The 20919-nt window shown below is 38.0% G+C and overlaps 1 protein-coding gene across 4 annotated transcripts; it reads right to left on the minus strand.

The window, feature by feature from the left end:
• Positions 1 to 1379: 1379 nt before the first annotated feature.
• LOC139144023 (NACHT domain- and WD repeat-containing protein 1-like) lies at positions 1380 to 20909 on the minus strand. Of its 4 annotated transcripts, XM_070714668.1 has the most exons (12): positions 20824 to 20909; positions 20312 to 20655; positions 19372 to 19574; positions 18453 to 18813; positions 17749 to 17893; positions 15865 to 16155; positions 14752 to 14992; positions 9339 to 11762; positions 8326 to 9080; positions 3315 to 3596; positions 2851 to 2890; positions 2617 to 2748 (listed from the first exon to the last, which is right to left on the minus strand). In XM_070714668.1, exons 2-11 carry the CDS (start codon positions 20415 to 20417, stop codon positions 2866 to 2868), a joined length of 4833 nt encoding a protein of 1610 aa, XP_070570769.1. In that variant the 5' UTR covers positions 20418 to 20655; positions 20824 to 20909; the 3' UTR covers positions 2617 to 2748; positions 2851 to 2865. The 4 variants fall into 4 exon arrangements, with proteins under 4 accessions (XP_070570767.1, XP_070570770.1, XP_070570769.1 ...); XM_070714666.1 differs by lacking the exon at positions 2851 to 2890 and having other exon boundaries at positions 1380 to 2748; XM_070714669.1 differs by lacking the exon at positions 2851 to 2890 and having other exon boundaries at positions 1380 to 2748; positions 3307 to 3596.
• Positions 20910 to 20919: the final 10 nt, after the last annotated feature.

Consider the following 20919-nt stretch of genomic DNA (forward strand, 5'->3'; position numbering starts at 1 on the left):
ACATATCACTCGATAGTTTAAAGTATGTTTATAGTAGTTTATAAATTTCTAATTTTATATCGCATTCATTCAAATAGGGTACCCATGTAAATTATGCAAATTAAGGGCCATGTCAGTACTTGACAGCTTCACATTGTCAATTTTCTTGAAGTAGAGATAGTAAGCTCAAAACGTATGATGATAGTAAGACTTTCAAATAATGTATGTATAATTCTTTTAAGATTTGGTTTTTGTATTAATTTTTTTAAAATATTGTTATTGAAAAGGGGAAAATATTTTTTCAATATAAATATGACAATATTTCAGTAAAATGAATTTAAATATATTTTTGGATGTCTTTTTAGTATTCTACAGGCAAATACCTTTTATTTGATATATCACTCGATAGTTTAAAAGTATTTTTCGAGTAGTGAATAATAAATATCTAATATTAATCGCATTTATGCAAATTTGGTACCCGTGGGACTTATGCAAATTAGGGGCTACGGCCGTACTTGACAGCTAAATGTTGTCTATTTTCTTCAAGTAGAGATAGTAAGCTTTCAAATGATGTATAATGTGGCTGTATGATGTGGCTGTATGTGTTCCAATTTTTGAGATATTGTTATTCAAAAGGGTAAAATATTTTTTTCAGTATTAATATGAAAATATTTCAGTAAAACCATTTTAAATATCTTTTTGGATATCAATTTTGTATTCTACATGTAAATACCTTTCATTTGATATATCACTCAATAGTTTAAAAGTATGTTTAGAGTAGTTAACAATGAATTTCCTAATTTTATATCACATTTATGCAAATTGGGTACCTATGTGAATTATGCAAATTAGGGGGTTATGGCCCTACTTGGCAGCTCCACATCGTCAATTTTCTTGAAGTAGAGATAATAAGCTTTCAAATGATGTATGATGTGGCTGTATGTAAGGTGGGTACATTAAGTGTGAAAAATAGGTGAGCCTGCCGCTCGCCTAAAAAGACGTCAAGCAACAAACCAGGGACGGTAGCCAGCCATTGAGCCGCAGTGGTGTTTCCATGCTTCCATGGCGACAAAGTCGGCCATAATTGCGACCGTGATTTCAGTCTTATCTGTCCATGATGTGAACGTGGGCTCAGTACCAAAAACACAATTAAAACATCGAACCATAGTTGTCTGAGTGAAAATGTGATAAATGATCTGATGGTCCCAACCATGGAAGGCCCAAAACTGTGAATTTGACTTCAGAGCACCAATGATACTGAATGATAGAGTTGAGCCAGCAAATTAAGACATCGTCAGATGTATTAGACAGAAAAAGTAAAAAATGAATCAATACCGTTGACAGGGAACAGAACAGAGCTAAAGATAGTAAAACTAACCAACAAAAAGACAATGTCACTATTGATGTTTATTGAACACTTTATTCATTAATTGACTTTTGAACCGGATTTTGATATCGCGTATACAGCTTTTTTATAGGTACTTACATATTGTACGCGTTTTTGATCCATTTTACGCAAATAAAAAAACATTCGCTTTATGCAGGTTGGAAAATCCTAACGGGTCTGATATCACTTTAAAATTACGGCACCAAATTCAGTGAAACCTGCTACCTATATTGATCTGATAAATATCTAATTATCACATGAATCACTGAGCAGTGTCAAGTTAATTAAGGGACTTTGTAACTAGTGGTATATTACTCCAGAATTACAGCATCAAATTTGATGAAACATGCTACATATGTTGATCTGATAGATATCTAATTGTTCCATGAAGCATTGAGTAGTGTCAAGTTAATAAAAAGCTCATTTGCATATTAAATAAACTTTTGTAATTAGTGATTTAACTCTGAGAGTACTGTGCGAAAGTTGATGAAACCTGCTACATATAATGATATAACTGATATCTGATTTTTTTGTGAATTGTACTACTATAAATGAACCTGTTGTCACTGTTAAACATGTGAGCCCATTCAGTTCACATCTGGTCATATATAATTTTTACAAGATGTCGTTATATATATCATTTTACATGTCATATTTACAATATCTCAATGGTTCATCTTGTCGATTTCAAAAATTATGGGCGAATTTTCCAGGACTTTCAAGGACTTTCCAGGACTAAATTTCATTTTCAAGAACTCGTCCGGGACTTTTCAGGCAGCTTAAATGTAAGAAAACTTTTAAGAACTTTCAAGGAGTGTACAGACCCTGTTGACAAGTTTGTTAGAACAGTGCAAAATGATCTTCTTAGAATAATATCAGTTGACTTCTACTTCTTTGAATGACTGTATGTGTGTAGTATCACTAAAGGCCAAAGCAAGTTACAATTCTTCGCTTTGTTTCATCCAGAACGTGCGATTGCTACATATATTCTGTCAGAAAAACCAAGCTGTGATGTTTACACTGTGACAAAATACTTCCTCACAGCAGCCATATTACAACCACTGACATATGCAGGCAGGCATATGCAACCTCTAATTGAAAAGTAATGTGTCCTCCCAACTTTCCTGTGTCTATTAACTATAACCAATATTGACTTCTGACTTGTTGTGGAACTACACAAGTTTGTATGATCGGTGTATCATGACGGAAATGTACATTAGAACATTGTACTTCTAGTTGATATGCCAGTTTGTTGTGTGAATTTATGAGCCTGGTGACTTCATTTCACATTGGTGAGCATATCAGAATTCTACAAAAGGTCACAAAACGAGGATTTTTCTTTTATGCGTCTTGGAACTGAGTCAGATTCCGAAGGTACATACCTGGTAAAGAGAGAGCAAAAATTGGAGAGTTACTAAGTTAATGAGAAACAAATTTGGTGTGGAGATGGGTTACAGGACACACTGACATACACACAGACTTACAAAGTGATTATATTGTCACACTGTCTTCAGTGAACAGGTGCTAAAAAGAAATAAGAAGGAATTATTACATTAAAGTGGAAGCTTATGATACACTTTACAATGAGAGAAGAGATTAGTCAAGGCAAAACCCTTATGCTCAGAATTATAAAAGGACTATGGTTTTTGCTGCCTTGGGAAATGACTTTGATCATTTTCACATCATAAAACAGCCTTGTAATCTTCTCTGCTGACTGAAGTACGTTGTCAAGTATCTAAGCCTGCCCTGATAAAAGGTACATTTTCGTACGTTTTAAGAACTTTCATTGAATATTTTTTGGCATGTCTTAAATTACAGAATGAAACAGGCACAACAAAAGCATGCAGGGTCCAGACAGTTGTCTCGAAAGAGAAGAAAATCGACTTTTGGATTTGAATATTTAACTCATCATCAAAGCAGACATATAGATATATACACACCTACTTACCCCTGCAAAGCTGATTTCAGTTGTAAATCAAAGAAGCCAACCATTCCTGACTTATTTGCGGCGAAAACTTTGTAACTGCCACTATCAGGAGAGATTTCCCTGGATACGCCAATCAGTTTCACCTGGGACTGGAAGTCAAATGATGTCAACAATATGGCTGATTTCAAGTCCCAAACTTTCAGTGTGCAGTCACGAGATCCAGACAGGAGAAATCTATCATCTTCTGTGATATGGAGGACCATGACAGCATGATGGTGACCTTTGAACTCTTTTGCAAGTTTACTGAAATGCAAATACAGTACCGATGATTGTAAGCTTTTGTCAAATGGCAACTAAAGTGAAGTTCTAATACAAAACATTTCAAGTTTGCATTAAAATGAGTTTGCAACGTAGTTGACTACCTTGCTATCTCTGTTTTATCTTAAACTTGCACACACAGGCAGACCATTAGGCCAAAGAAAAAAATTGTGCTGTTCCAATAACCCGACCAACCCTATATTTTGCCTGCCGACCCTAAACTTTTTTGAGCTATGTAAACACAGAAGTAAAAATAAAGAAAGAAAAAAACCGTAAAATCACGTGTTTGTTACTTGGCATTTGATTTTTGCTTGAACGAGGAAGTCTTTTATGTTTTTATTCCTTCTATACGTATGATACATTTTTCTTGAAATGTTTGTGGCCAGTGTTTGATCGCCCTGAACCCCTGAAAAATTGCATATTTAAAAATAAAAATGTTCTGGATAAAAAAGCCCTACAGACCAATCTACTCTATTTTTGAAAACCATATTATTGGAACAGCAAAATTTATTTTTTGGATCTTAGTATAAGTTTCACTTATGTATGGGTTCTCCAACATCTCTGACCCTAATCGTGATGAAGGTACCCCCGGAACAGTAGTCACCACATCAGGAGCACATCATGCAGTGCAGCTTCAATAAACGTGAATGCTAACTTTCTGGATAACAATTATCCAATCTGAAGCAATATACAACAAGTCATCGTTGATGACACATTCCCCGCTTGCTAATGGGTACTTTAAACAGAACTTCCCCTGTACAAGTCATTGACAATGACATAGTCCCCACTTGTAAAGGAATATTAGTCTTGATGGGGCAGGGAAATGTGGTCATCAAGAAGTATCACTGGAGTGTATATGTTGAGATCTATGGGCACATAGGTCTATGTCGTTGTTCCCAATTTGAAACACATGAGGCACGTCTAAGTTATGGTTCTAATCGGAAAAAAAAGATCAGACCTCTAGCTGTATTGGCAAGCCAAGAAATACATATGTGCATAATAAATGAGGTACAAGATGTGACATCTTCAGGTCTAATATCCTATAAAAAATTGGAAGGTATAGAACTTGTGGTTACTGAGTTATGCATATATATGTATAATCAAGGTCAAAGGTCATCGAGGTAACGTGACATTCTGAAAAAAAATTGTATTGCTAATTAATCCCTATATGCCAAAAATCAGACCTCTAGCTCTATTCGCTTGCCCAGAATTAGATATGTGCATAATTAATGAAGCAAAGCGTGTGTTGTCATAAGGTCTTTCATCCTACTAAATATAAAGGACATAGCACTTGTGGTTACTTATTTATTGACATAAACGTATATTTTAGGTAAAAGGTCATCGAGGTCACATGACATTTGGTCAAAAAATTTCTATCCTATAGTTATCCCTATATACCAAAAATCAGAAATCCAGCTCTATTGGCTTGCTCAGAATTAGATATGCACATAATTAATGAGGTACAGTATGTGGTGTCATAAGGTTTTCCATCATACCAAATATGAAGGGTGTACCACTTGTGGTTACTGAGTTATGGACAAATATGTATATTTGAGGTCAAAGGTCACCGAGGTCACGTGACATTTTGTCAAAAAAATTGTATTGCTAAGTTATCCCTATATACCAAAAATCAGACCTCTAGCTCTATTGGCTCGCTCAAAATTAGATATGTGCATAATTAATGAGGTACAATACATGTATGTGGCGTCATAAGGTGTCCCATCATACCATATATGAAGGGTGCAGCACTTGTAGTTACAGAGTTATGGAAAAATATGTATATTTGAGGTCAAAGGTCACAGAGGTCACGTGACATTTTATCAAAAAAATTGTATTGCTAAGTTATCCCTATATGCCAAAATCAGACCTCAAGCTCCATTGGCTCGCTCAAAATTAGATATGCACATAATTAATGAAATACAATATGTGGGGTCATAAGGTGTCCCATCATACCATATATGAAGGTGTAGCACTTGTGGTTACTGAGTTATGGACAAATATGTATATTTGAGGTCAAAGGTCACCAAGGTCACGTGACATTTTGTCAAAATATCTGATATATCTGCGTGAACGGAGGGACATGACCCAATCTATAAGGCCCTGGACTTCATCCGTGGGGACTAAAAACTGTGTCACTGAATCCTTTTTGCAACATGAATATGTGAGAAACTAAATTTTTATTTTACTTGGCCTAAGTTATACATGGGATTCTATGGACAGCTGACTTATACATGGTAGTCTATGGTGGTGTAAACTAAAAAGTCCTCTAACACGGCCAAATTTGATCGCATTGTGAAACAAATTGACGTGCATCTGTATGGGGTAGGTACTACCCTTGTGCAAAGTTTGAAAGAAATTGACCAGGGCATGTCTGAGATATCTGCGTGAACGGACGCACGCACGCACACACACGCACACACGCACGGACATGACCAAACCTATAAGTCCCCCCCCCCCGACGGTGTCCTTGGGGACTAAAAAACCAGATTATTGCAAATCTATGCAAATGTAAAAATGCCTCGCTACTCATCGGATGTGCCGTGTTTGGTCCCAGAGTCCCATAATTTTGCCATGTTTCAGGCATTCATTGTTAATGAATCTTGCGTATGATGTCTGTGAATATGTAGCGACTAAACTTGACTTGAAAATAAACTGAAGAAATGTTTCGTTTTTTTTTGTCGTGAGAACGCATATATGTCAAAATGTGTTCCCTGTACAACCATTTGACCCTTCTTGCATATATCACGAAAGTATCCATCATGATTATTCAAATTTCTCATACAGTCAAAGCTATGCTATGAGAATTCAAAAACTCCCGCCCAGTGTATGCAAATAGCTGCGTCATAAGTAATCTGCCTATTGTGCGCCCACGGTTCTGTAACTTCCCGTTTAATTACAAGTCCTTGGTGAGGATAGAGTCCTCTTCATTAATTAGGTCTGTGATTAAACATACTGCGGTACAGCGATGGGGCTTAATGGCCGAGAATGATTTCCATGGTGGTGAAAACATAAAACAAATGTAAGCCACCATCCTCATAACAAAACGTCATTAAATGAGTCCATTACAGTAGTAATAAATCAACAGGATGTTGCCAAACATTTTTGCATTCTATCATAACACTCACAATATTATCATTGATACCATATTTCATAAAGCATTTCTCACCATGCAGTGTTTCTGGACATGCACCCTAACAACAAAAAATCATTATGTAAATGCAAATTAGCAATTACTTTGAATGATACCGCTAAGTGTCATTGAATTGTATTTACAACACTATGAGATCAACATCTGTACCAAGTTTCATCAAATTCGATGAAGTATTTGTGAATATATCATTTTAATTAGGAAAGTTCATTACATATGCAATTGCAAATTAATTAACTTGACACTGATAAATGTCTTTATTCTCTGTTAACCCTTTGCACCCTGACCCCCTGGTACTCTATGACGTCATCGGACATTTCTGTCCGAGCCAGGTTCAAAGGGTTAAAGCAATGTGAGCTTAACATCTGTACCAAGTTTCAAGATACTTGATGTGCAGTATTTCTTCACATATCAGCCTAATTATGACAATTCAATAATTTACATGACACTCCTACATGTCGTGAAACAAATTGATGTGCATATGTATTACATGAGTCAGTGTCCTTGTTCAAAGTTTGAATGATATTGGTGGAAATATGTCTGGGTTATGGTTCTGTACATGAATAAACATAACAAAATGGCCACCAGGCATCCATTTTGCATTGAATTGTGAAACCAACAGACATGCATACTTATGACATTGGTCAATGTCCTTGTACCAACTTTGAATGAAATCAGTTGATACATGTCTGAGTAGTGGTTCCAAACATGAAAAAATCATAACAAAATGGCTATCAGGCAGCCGTATTGCGGTGGATTCTGAAACCAATAGACATGCATATTTATGACATAGGTCAATGTCTTTCTACCAACTTTGAATAAAATCAGTTGAGACTTGACTGAGTTATGGCTCTGGACATGAAAAGATTGCAACAAAAAGGCCACCACGTGGCCATATTGGATCATATCGTTAAACAAATCGAAATACATATGTATGACATAAGTTCATGTCCTTCTACAAACTTTGAATAAAATCAGTTGATACATGTCTGAGTTATGGTCCGGACATGAAAAAAATTGTAACAAAATGGCCACCACCCAGCCATATTCAACCGTGTCGTAAATCAAATCCACGTGCATATATATGACATAGGTCAATGTGCTTGTACCAACTTTGAATAAAATTGGTTGAGACGTGGCTGAGTTGTGGCTAAGAACATGGAAAAATTTTGACAAAATGGCTGCCTTGCAGCCATATTGGATCATATCATGAAATAAATTGACATGCGTATGTATGACATAGGTCAATGTCCTTATACCAACTTTGAATAAAATCGGTTGAGATGTGCCTGAGTTATGGCTCTGTACATGAAAAAATGGTAACAAAATGGCTGCACAGCGGCCATATTGGATTGTATCATGAAACAAATCACCATGCATATGCATGACATATGAAGTAATCCTTGTACCAAGTTTAAATGAAATCACTCCAGGCATCTCTGAGATATCTGCATAAACGGACGGACACATGCACGCATGGACGCATGGACATGACCAAACCTATAAGTCCCCCCAAACGGTGGCTTTGGGGACTTATTACCGGGGAAATACTGTTATGAGACTTACCAGTGGCCCTTGCTATCCACATGCCACATTTTGAGTTGTCTATTGGACTCATGAGATCCAGCAACTACCAGTGAACTGTCATGTGTAAAACCGTTGCATTTGACGGAATCGTCAAAGTCAGTAACTTCGTCGACACACTTCCCAGAGTTCACATTCCACACCCTCATGGTCTTGTCCATTGATCCAGTTGCAATGTAGCTACCATTGGGTGATATGGCGATGCAGTCTACAGAACCAGTGTGTCCAGTAAGGATTCGGAGGCATTCACCATTGTTGATATCCCAAAGTCTCGCACTGCCATCACTTGAGCCAGAAATCAACTTGCTGTTATCAGGCGTAACTGCCAGACCTTTGATTGGTTTGTCATGCCCTGTCCATTCAGGGAAACTCTCGCCAGTATACAAATCCCATTTTCTTATACTATTGCCCTTACACGCTGACAGTAAGTACCTGTTATCATGAGTCACCGTAAGACAAGCAATGCCTCGCTCATGGCCTTCCAAGCTGTGGACTATTTCTCCACTCTGCAGGTTCCAAACTCGGATAACTTTATCAGCTGACCCTGTTGCCAGTTTAGAATCATCAGGCATTAATGCGATGCAGGCACTATCATTCTGAAGTACATGCAGGTCTTTCCCTGTTTCGAAGGACCATATCCTTGTTGTATCATTCGGTGCTGCTGATATTGCCACAGTACCATTGCTTGTAATTGACACAGCAGTTGGTTGAGTTTCATGTCGTTCTCTGTGTAGAGCCTGGAAGAACAAAACACAAGTATGTTGTAAGTGTTCATGCATAGAGTGTTAACCATTGAGAAATATAATGAATGGATAATGGAAATGAAGGCACTACAAAATGTTGGCATAAAAAATATATTTTGCTTTTTATGAAATTCAACACATCTCCATAAAATGTAAACTGATAAAAAAAAACTAGTCCATTAAATGAAATGCAAAAAGTAGTTACCAATTCAACGTAAACCAATATATAATGTATTAAATTTAATTACTCACATTTGTATCCTTGGTTATCTTCCAAATCTTTACTGTTTTGTCATTTGATCCTGAGATGACATGCTGTCCATCACTTGTCACACAAACACAGGAGATCCACGATGAATGTCCTTCATATGTGATCAGGCATTCACCGGTATCTATGTCCCACAGTTTCAGCAGATCATCCTTGGAACCAGAGACCATCATCTTTTCATCTTTGGTTACTGCCAGACACCATATTACATCCTGGTGACCTCTGTACACTTGTAGACAGACTTGTGTCTGCACGTCCCACAATTTTAATGTCTGGTCTTTGGATCCTGAAAGCAGCAGGGTCCCACCTCGTATAAGCTTGACAACTGACACCTGCTTTGAATGGGCCTGTATGGATGCAACAAGATTTTTATCCGTTGCGTCCACCTTCCAGATCTTTACACTTGAATCTTCACTTCCAGAGATGATTGTAGAGTTGTCGGGGGCAATTGTCAAGCATGAAATTGGTTTAGAATGGCCTTCAAAGTTCCCACGTATTTCTCCAGTTGTTGTGTCCCATACTTTAACCACATGATCCTGCCCAGCTGTAACCGCAAATCTGCCATCATTGGAGACACAGAGCTGTGTAACATTTCCTTGGTGACTTGTAGGCACTGAAACTTTACACTTATTGTGCAAAATCTCCCATATCTTTAACTGATTTTTGTCAGTCACTGTATATAGACATTCGTCATTCTGAGACAATGCAACTGCAACAACTTTATGATCCGAGGAGCCAACTGTCTGGAGAAGCTCCCCACTTTCTATTGAGAAAATACTGAAGGGTCCAGCTCCACAAATTACTTTCCTTTGATCATTCATAATTATTGCATGTGGTTTACCTCCTGGTTTTGCTTTGAGAACATGAACAAGCTCAAATTTCTCAAAGTCCCACACATTCAGCATGCATTCTGATTTGGAAACTTCACAGCACGAGACGATATGTTTCATGTCGTTTGTCATGGCAACCACCTCCAATCTCTTTACGTGACCTGCAAGGGTGGTTTTCAGTGGTCCCCCAGGTGGAATCAAGCATCCTGTCTTTGGTACCAGCAGAGGTAGCTCAGTCTTGTGACACCACTCAAACGCCTGCTCAACTAAGTTAACAACCAGCTGGTGATCCTGCCCAGTGATCCCATGCAATCGACCGATAACTTGACCTGCTAGTGACAATGGATCACTTTTCAGATTGCTGCCGGCTAACATCAACCCATCATGAACTAACTGCACAGTCTCGTCCTCAACAACTTCCAGGACACTGTTGTAGTCTTGGATGACTTCCAAGAATGAAGTTCCCCTCAGTTTTGTCAAAATCCAATCAAACCGACAGAGAACCTCTTCCTTCAATTTTTCCAGGTTTCCGGCATGAAGCAGATGATAGGGTAACTCAGATAACTTCCGGAGGTTGAATACCCCCTTCTGATATTCCAAGGGTTGAGATGCCACTTGACGATCCGCATTTGTCAATATTTTCTTCCTTTTCACAAGATTTAGAAATTTGCATTTCCCATCAGCATATGTGCCCAGGAAATATTCAGCTAGCATGCTGTGAATTTCTGCTTTGTCTTTGTCCCCTAAGTACCTCTTTTGGGCCGCTTCAATGAATTGCCGATGATACCAAGCCAGGACTGTTTTGCCACCAGCTTGCCTCTCAACCAGGTATTCATCAACTTCATATCTTGTGCGTTTCCAGAGCAAGGGCGGAATTCGCACGATATCTTCTGATGGAGGATCCCAGTACTGATAAACGTCACCGAGAACTGTGTCATCTAATGATAGCACATCCTCCAGCTCTGCTTCTGTTATTCCATCTTTAGCTGCAGTGATGTACGCCAGAGCACGCGAAACAAACACCTGCCCATACTTCTTTTCCAAACCTGAAAACAAAACCTCAATCGCCTCACGCACCGTGTTGGCAATAGCTGTATCTTCAGCGGGTGTATAGGACTTCCAGTGGATCAGGTTATCAAACGCAATTTTCAGGAACAGAGGTTGCGGACATTTCTCCAAAGAGGTGAGAATTGTCTCTCGCTGTTTCTCTGTTATCTGTCTTTGCCTGCTCTCTAGCCATGCATCAAGAATATCCTTACCCATTTCACCAGTCAGAGGTTGCATCTCCATGTAACACTGCTTGTCAGGCAGATTTCTGCGCAGCGACTCAAGACATCCATGTACATCAGGCAACATAGATACAACAATTCTGACATGACTAGGGAGTGTCTTCGGAAGCCAGTTAAGGGCATGCGAATCATGAGTGCTAGACAGTTGGTCAATGCTGTCAAGAACCAACACCAAGGGAGCATTCTCAGATGGAATTGTGTCCAGTAGTTTCTTAAAATACTGCGTTGTTGCTGTGTAATCTCCCAGTGTTTCTTCATTTGGTGGTGGATGACCATAAGCCTCACAGATCTGCAAAGGAAAATTGTCCAACATTCATGTATTGAATCCTTGTTCGGGTCAAAGGGAGGCCTAAGGGAGAGATTTTTGGACTCTCAAATTCTTCTCCAGTCTATTGCTTGTGGGGCTCATATTAAAGCTCTTTGAATATGTAAAGTTTTTACTGTATTGGTTTTGTGAACATCAAAAATTTAATTTTCCGGCATGAACACTAGGATGGCGGCCATTTTGAATTTCAAATACTGGTAAAAGAGAATTTCTTGATATTCTGACAATCATGTTGAAAAGCATTGGAATTCATTGTTCAAACATACCACTTTCATAGTGCCAGTACATAATATATATTACAGCCCAAACATGGGACTATGTGCCCGAGGGTAGGTGACCATTTGCCCTCCTTACGTCGGGCAAATGGTCTCCTACCCCAAGGGTACATAGTCCCTTGTTTGGGCTATAATGTTTTTATTACATGCCTCTCTAACGCAGTTTGCACCAAAAATATTTTCCTTTATTGGCAAATTATAGACAAATGCTTTTTTTCATTTAGACGAAAAACGGTTAAAAATAGAATGATTTTCATCATCAAATGGCACATTGATATATTTATCAATATTTTATGCGAAATTTTCCAAAAACCGGATTTTCTGTGCAAAACATGAAATTTCGAGACTTTTACATCCAAAAGTTTTCAAGTTGAAAATAGTTCCGGTTCACTTTTAGTCCAATGATGACTATGCGACCCGCGACGTCACCAACGAGTTACCATTGAATCCTATGGAGCGCGTGACGTTCGATATACGAGGCATGCAATAATACATTCTGTTTGCACATTTATACTTTATATTGCTAATTCAACATACATACTTTGAAACGAGGACAAGAAAACGTACTTGCTTTCTAGGCCAAAAATGAATACTAGTAAATGATCAAAGTTACAGATACTGTACCAAAGAAGTTAATTTTGTATGCAGTACAAGTGTCCAATTTGTTTCATTGAATCAGCTGTTTGTGTAAGCTGTTGACCTCTCTTTGGAATGCAACACTTATTGTCTGTAATTGGTGGATCACGGACAATGTAGAATCTGAGAATCACTGAAATTCCTTAACTTGTTTAAAAGCTATGACACTTATATGTAAAACAATACAAAAAATACCGGTTTGAATTCAGTTTGAATTGGTCCATTCAAGAAATATTTAAACCAAAAAAAACGAATGACAAAGGCAAATAAGGTCTGCAACTTAGGTACTGGAGGTCATCTTTACGAACATGCATATCAACTTCTATAGCAATGGGACAAGCAGACCCTACATACATAAGCAAATGTCAACGAAAAATTAGCCAGAGAAGGCTTGACAAAAAGAAAAGGTGGGAGAGCAGGGAAAAAATAAAGACTGGGAAAAAAGGTATAAGGGATCTGGTAAAAAAGTAATGCTACCTCATCAATCTTCTAGACCCTACCCCCTCCTGAATATCAAATGATCCACCCCTTGGTATTGACCATGTTTACATTACGCCAAATGGCAGGAAATGTATTTACAATCTTGGGGATGTTTTAATAAATACTATGAGTGCTATCATTCGAATGTAAACAGCACTTAAATCAGTTACAGATAGTGAAATGCCTTCCACTGTGGGGATGATTACCACATCTGGAATTATCCTGGCTCCAAATTTCTCCGAGTCAACAGTTCTTGTGTGTCTTACCTGGAAAAGTTGCAAATATTGGTCCGCAATGAAAAATTTACCTTAGCTTTGTTTTCTGGATCAAATTTTACTGCAAAATGATACCAAATATGACAAAATTATGTTCACAGCCTTCAAAACTTTCTCACAACATATCCTTGGTTGGTGTAGGTCATTTAAGGTCACAAACTGAGAAAATTACTTGAAATATAAAAATTTGGGGGTTCCAAACTCTTTGAGAATCAAATTTATCTAATAACATCTCTCAGGACTTTTGTACCAAATTACAAAGCTATGACACAAGTAATTTTGAGAACAAGTTTTCTTGACCAAAAATGACAAAATTGCCTTAAAAATACGAATTTGTATATTTCAGGACAACTTCCACATATCTCACAATTGTCATCCCTGGACATCTGTATACCAAATATAAAAGCTGTCTGTCCAGGGGCTTGAAAAAGAAAATATTTTTTAAAGATTTTTTGACAAAAAAATGACAATAATTGCCCCAAAACAGTAATTTTTTCCAATTTTGTCTGAATTTCATTAAATTAGAGGGTACCACCCTTTCAAACATCTAACCAAAATTTAAGAGCAGTTGGGCCGGCGGTTTGAGAGAAGAACAAATTTTACTTAAAATGAGAAATTTCACCAAAAAATTCAGCAAAAATACAAAATTAAAGATATCTTAACGATATTCATAAAACTGTATGAGGTTTACCTAAGGTACTTGCACACAAATTTTAAAAGCAATCAAAACAGTGGTTCTTGAGTTATTAATTTTTGACCATTTTAAGCTCATTTGCATAATTTTGTTAATGCAAACTTCATTTGAACAAAATCCCATCTTCTATAGCTCAGGATGCATCAACACACGAAATACCAAGCTAAAAAGTGCAGCGGCGTGCGAGTTTTTGAACTTGATGGAAATACTATACATACACACATACATGTACATACAGATGCCACCAACTTCAGCTCATACGAACCTCACATTGGTATACCAAATGTGAGTTAAAAATCACATAATGCTCAAACTTTGATGACTTGGACTTTGTTATTGATGTTGTGTTTGCTCAGTTAAAACACTGATCATAAGAGGCTAAACCTGGCAGGGCATTTTGCAAAGAGGCTTTTGGGTGTATACTGCTACACACAGTTACAGGAAAAAAGAACAAGCCAGCTCATTGGTATGCTGGTGATTGGGGATGATTGATGAGTTCCAAGCTTGCAAGAAACCAGCACTGTGTCCTTGACCGTGGTACAACTTATTGTCTTACAGTTCATATGTTTAGAAACTTTGATTTCATGATTTACCTGTTTGCATATACTTTGAAGTGTTTGGTGAATTGCTGTACTCTGTGGTGACGTTCCAAGAAATCGGAGCACACAAATGCCGGTTGACCGCAGCCATTTCCTGGAGCTCTGGGCAACCATTGCCATCACTGAGGTCTTTCCAGATCCTGATGCTCCGTGGATGCACAGTGGTTTATTCTTACTGAAGTTTTTGACATACTCCTCCACTGATTCTAACATAGACTGTCTGCCACGGAAGGATCTTTGATACAGAAGAAACTAAGTCAATATCGCACATTTCTGACTTTACAGTATGTGGTTACAACCAGTGTATTTTTGTGAGGTAAGCAATAAATGAGAATCACGCTGTATCATATAAGTATCACCAGTACATTGCGGGTTTTGATGCGCAAGGCAAGTGATAAGTGCTCAACTTTCAAAAATACAGCAGTAAAAACTACTCTCCAGGAGCGTTGTACCAGGTAAACGTCCAGTCTCATCAAACATGCCATATGATAAAGCAAGTCCTCCAAGCCAAGCTTTCACATGCACATTTCGAGACACATGCACACAATGCACTTTAGGTTTGCTGTGCAAGGTAAGTATGGTAATAACTGTAGAAATCATGAAAATGAAATAATTATTTGAAATAAACTGAACAGACTACTGCTAAACACTAGATTTGTATTCATAGTGTTCTGTGCGTACTTGCTATGGGCCTTGGGTAAAGATATTCACTCTCAAATTTTTGCAATTTCTCTGATCTGCCACTTGTATGGACTCATTTTGAAGCTCTTGGAGTATGTAAAGTTTTCACCAACTTCATTAGTTTTTGAAAATGAAAAATACAACTTCTCCCTACGAAAGTGTTAAAATGGGGATGGCAGTCATTATGAATTCCAAATATTGGTAAATGTACAGTTACACTGTAATTTGCTACTCTAGAACAAACAAATTTGCATGGTTCTTTAATCAGTAAGAGAATATTTGAGAGTTTGAGCAAGAGTTTAGGTGTTTCAGTTATGAGGTGCATATTATCAGACAAAATCTAAACAAAATCTAAACAGACAAAATCTAAACAAGGCAAAACAGGCTCTATAGATATGTATGTCCATGTATACAATTAGTACATACCTGCATTTTGTCTCACAGAACTTTGCATGGTGTACAACTTCTTTGTACAATGCATCATCGGGTACCTTGTTTGTTTGTTTGTTTGATCCTTTCTCTATAAGCTGCTTGATGCTCTGAATAAATTCATCACACAAGGCTTCTAAGTATTCCTTATGACGTGGATTAGATGGGTCCATACCGTTTGAAGTCCACGGAACAGACCACTTTCTGACTATTCCTTTACTCATTCTGGAAATCAGCTTTTCTCGTTTTAGTTTGGCTAGTAAAGCTTGAGCTTCCTCATCTAGTAAACTGAAAAATGAAAAGACGATTTTTTTCAATAGTTTCTGGGAGAAAAAGAATTTGAACGCTGCATCAGTCAAACAATAGCATCAATGATATGTACTCTCATTTGATTTGAACTGACATACAAGCATGTGTTTAAGGCGATACCGAAGGATTCAAAGCACGCGTTGGTTGCTCTGGCTGGCAACGTTCCAAACGCACACTTTTGCGCGTGCAAAATCTTACCATTCTGTTGTTTTTTATGGATTTTCGACTCCTGGTATTTTGAAAATGCTCAAAATCTTTCAACTCTCTCAATTGTAAACCAATTTAGCTGACTTTTGGTAGGATTATTGAAGTCATACATGAGAATATAGATGAGCATGCGTTTCTACAAATTCCGGACCATTTATGAGATATCGCCGTAAAACCCTTCAAAATTTCACAAAATGACACAGTAGATATTTTCCTGTTCAAAAATCGTTTGTACTTGAACAGATAATCTAATCCATACTAGGGGCTCTAAACAATTATCTCACGTGTAACATTCTGAAATTTTGGAAAATTTGGTGAAAATTTGTAGGAGCTGAAACGTTTTAAAGTACAGCTGTGAAAATTTGTATATGTGTGACGTCACTGACCAAATCACGTGACAAAACTTCGTCTTTTGGAATTGTATGGTTCTGTAAATCTTTATTATGCAAAGAAAACCATGAAAACTTTGCATTTTGATTGATTTTGGAAATTGCCCTTAGCAACCATTGCTTAGCAATTTGAATCCTTCGGTATTGCCTTAATATACCAGTATTAGGTACATTTGTATGCTTCCATCCATGCAGTTCAAATTCAAAGCTCTAACATGACAGGTAGCTCAATATTTAAGCAATAAAGCACACCCAGCGACGGTATACCATGAGATTTTGACCAGTTCATGACATACATGCACGAGCGATAGCGAGTGCATATATGAAGTGAACTGGTCAAAAGCGAGTGGTATACCGTCTCTGGGTGTGATTTATTGCTATTATATCATAACAGTACCGGTATATTGAAATTCTGGCGTGGAACGTCAAAAATGGATTTTTGCTCAAGCTGAGAGCTCGCACGTATGTCAGCCATGGTATATCGCCAATATACCACTGTCTTTTCACGTCTTGACCAATTAGATCACTGTATTTGTGCTATCAATATACTGGTATGATATAACGATATTTATATCATACCAGTATATTGGATATTTATATTATACCAGCATATTGATGGTGCAAATGAAGTGATCTGATTGGTAGAGATGTGAAAATAAACTTGCTATATTGCGATATAGGACAATGAGCTCTCGTAATAACTGGAGAAAAATTCCTTTTTTGACATTTCACACCAGAATTTCAATATACTGTTATGATATAATAGCAATAAAACATCCAAGCAATGGGTATACCACTCAGTTTTGACAAGTTCACTTCATTTATTCTATTGCTTTTGCATATGTCGTAAACTTATCAAGCTCCATGGTATACTGTCGCTCAGTGTGGTTTATCGTGTGACTTGATCACATTTCAAATGCATTTAAGTGGATATATTGCTAGGAATGGAATGTGTAGCAAAATGCAATGTTGTTACCTCTCTTCCTTCAGGTCTACATAATGCTTTGCTTCCTCATCAGTTACAATTCCCTGAGCATCTTCAATTTCTCGTACAAAACACAAACAATGGTCTGCCGCCTCGGGATTTCTTATAATTGCTTGTGTTACTTCTTCCTCAGTTACTGTAAACAAACAATTGATGAAACGTAAGACTCAAGATGAATTATCTTTATCTCTATACAGACTTTTGAATAATTTAGTGTGGAGTGTGTATTATTCAAGGTTCATCCGATCATATAAAACTTGTACTGAGCGAAACCCCAGTTAAAGTCAGAATCAAAATCTAGCCTCAGGCAGTTCCAGGATAGGTCCATAGTCTGCAACTTGATTTGATGTTGCACAATGCCAAATTAGTACAAAAAAATCCAACAAAAATTCACAGGCTGTAGAGGACTTTGGCAACCTGTCGCTTAACAGCACCACAGTCTGACCGTGACTGCTCCATCACCACAGAAGAAGCCGGTGCACGGACCAAGGGCTACAATTATTGCAGCTACATGTCGTTTCAAGTGTAAATTTTGTACGGGCTCAGTATTTTTAAGCCCTCTATTAAAGCCTTGCCAATGTACCGGTAAGCTTTCTATTGACTTGCCTGTAACTTGGTATTAAGAACAGTGTGCTCCACACAGACTAGAGGACATATAAATTTTGAAAATTAAAAGATAAAAGATAAAAGCTTACCTGATATGAACAGAGCTTCCACTTTTTCTTCATCATAAACTCCAGTTTTAATCGCTGTATCAGCAGCCATCTTCAGTAATGTCTGCAGCGTTTGCAACACCTGCCACCATTTCTGTCGATCTTGCATTCGCAGATCTGAAAATTCCTCATCCTCATTGTTGAAGTGCTTCAGATAAGTTGTGATTGGTTGAAGTACGTACTCCTCTGGTACTGCATTTGTGTCTTTCAAATACCAATCGTTCAAAAGTTGCATGTCTTCCTGACTTGCAGTTGCTTCTGCAAGATCGCGAAGTTTTTCAAACTCTTCTGCCTTGATACGGGGAGGCAGAGGACGATAACCATATTTGTTGCCAAGGAAAACCTAATAAAGAGACAAATAGATTCATACAGATGACACCAAGAGAGAGAGAGAGAGAGAGAGAGAGAGAGAGAGAGAGAGAGAAAATGTGTGTCACAGGAAAAAGTAAAGAAAATATTGGGCTAATAATGTGCAGTATCTTCGGAGCTGTTATCCAATTGGTTGGCTGAATGACAACAAGTACAACAAGTAAGAGAGAGAGAGAGAGAGTGTGTGTGTCACGGGAGAAAGTAAAGAAAACATTGGGCTAATGTGCAGCATCTCTGAAGCTGTTATCTAATTGGTTGGCTGAATCTCACTGTTATAATTGAATTAAACAAATACACTCCCTAAGTTGCTGTGAATAGTGACAATCGCCAATGAGATAATAAGCCTTCTGACAAGCTGCAAATCAGCAGAAAACATTGATCGACAATGCGCAAACAGCAGAAAAGTGCAAAAGTGTGCGGAAGGGTGCAGAGGTAGAGTCTATAAGCTACCGGGTAAAAGTAATTTAAACATTCATGTAGATAAAAGTTCAAAAAAATTACCCAGAATATTACATTGAACTTTTTCTCTTACCACAAAGTTTGGTCCCTTTGACAACCGCTGGCAATTTGAAATCTCCCGGATGCACAGTTCTGACGTCATATGATCTGAACTTGCTTCATCTCGAATGCCCCATCTCATGTCAACAACTTCAAACTCTAAACCTTTACTCTGGCAGTAGGTTCGTATTATTGGAAACGCTTCCCTCATTAGCTTGTTTCTCTCCTCCGCCATATCTACATCGGAGCAAAATAACATATCCTGCACATTGCAAAGGTGCTGTAACATTAAAAACCTGTAGTACTAGCCGTTTTGAAACAAAATTTGTAATTAAATACGTAGAAAAATTATTAGAATTGTCACAATTTACAAATGGAAGTTTCTATGTGATATCACCATATCACATATAGCTTACATTTGTCCGTGAGTTTTGCATCACCCAGATATATTACTTTTACTGCATTACAAGCTTGCTTTGGACATATTTATAATTCAATGTGAAAATATAACGTTGAAGGAGGAAAATTTTAATGGCAGTGAAAAGCTGTCCTTATTTGACTATCTCACTTTAATTTGTTCATTTTACAACCTTGTACATGAAGACCAAAATGAAATTATCTGATGAAGAAACAATCTTAAGACGAATAGCGTTTTAAAGCGAGAGTGCAATTACTTTTACTGTATGTAGATTAAGACGTGATCATACCACGCCCTTGCTGCGGTTCCGTAGCCCTACCACTCCCTTTGCCGGTTGTGTTGGGGGAGTGGGGAACACAACCGCAAAGGGAGTGGTAGGACTACGGAACCGCAGCAAACCACGCCCAAGCTACCGGTCCTGTGATGATACTTCTTTGGGGTAGGGCGTTATCCTTGTATGTTATGGGACGTTTTAAGCCTGCAGGCTGCATCAGAGTGAAACATGTTGGCGAAGTACGTAAATTTCTATACCGCAGAATTTTTATAATTTTCTTACCTGTGAATGTGGAACTAATAAAGATGCGAACTGTGTTCGATTCTTGTGCAGGGAGGCGTTCCATGTCACCTTGCAATAATGCTTTGTATAGGCTTGACTCATCCATCGTAAAGTGGGTGCTTCCGAGGCCCGAACAATGCTGGAGATCGACTTATTATGTATGAGCACTGATACTGTTGTTTGCCCAAAATTCAATGCATGATATATTTCGATCTCCCTGCTTAGGTCTGCATTCCCTGTGTACGCGGTTCAGTAGCACTTACAAGACCCGGATACGGTAAAAATCCTAGCGGATTTCGGATTTCTTGGCAGCTTTCAATTCTCGGCAACGTCTTGTCATCCAACTGTAATGAGTGACAGTGGCATGGCGTGGGTTAGCTGACGTATCGCATGTAATGTTGTGTGAAAAGCCTTGCACACACAAAATTGCTAATCGTCCATAAGGCACAACTATGCTCGGGACAATATGAGCAATCTATCGACACAAGAATGTCGATGGGGAAGTGGCTTACCGTTTTTAAGAACCGGTGAAATCCTGCTGGCGCGGAAATGGTGTTGTTGTCATAGGTAGCTATGGAGCTATGATTGGCCTGTGTTGACCCCGGGAG

The sequence above is a fragment of the Ptychodera flava genome, chromosome 11 (assembly GCF_041260155.1).
Source record: "Ptychodera flava strain L36383 chromosome 11, AS_Pfla_20210202, whole genome shotgun sequence".
Lineage (NCBI taxonomy): Eukaryota > Metazoa > Hemichordata > Enteropneusta > Ptychoderidae > Ptychodera > Ptychodera flava.

Coding starts and splice junctions, on each gene's coding strand:
- LOC139144023 (XM_070714666.1), bottom strand. CDS start 20,417: ATGGATGAGTCAAGCCTATACAAAGCATTATTGCAAGGTGACATGGAA. Junction 3,597..8,325: donor GTGGATAGCAAGGGCCACTG/GTAAGTCTCATA, acceptor TTTGCATTTCAG/TAAACTTGCAAAAGAGTTCA. Junction 2,749..3,314: donor CTGAAATCAGCTTTGCAGGG/GTAAGTAGGTGT, acceptor TCTCTTTACCAG/GTATGTACCTTCGGAATCTG.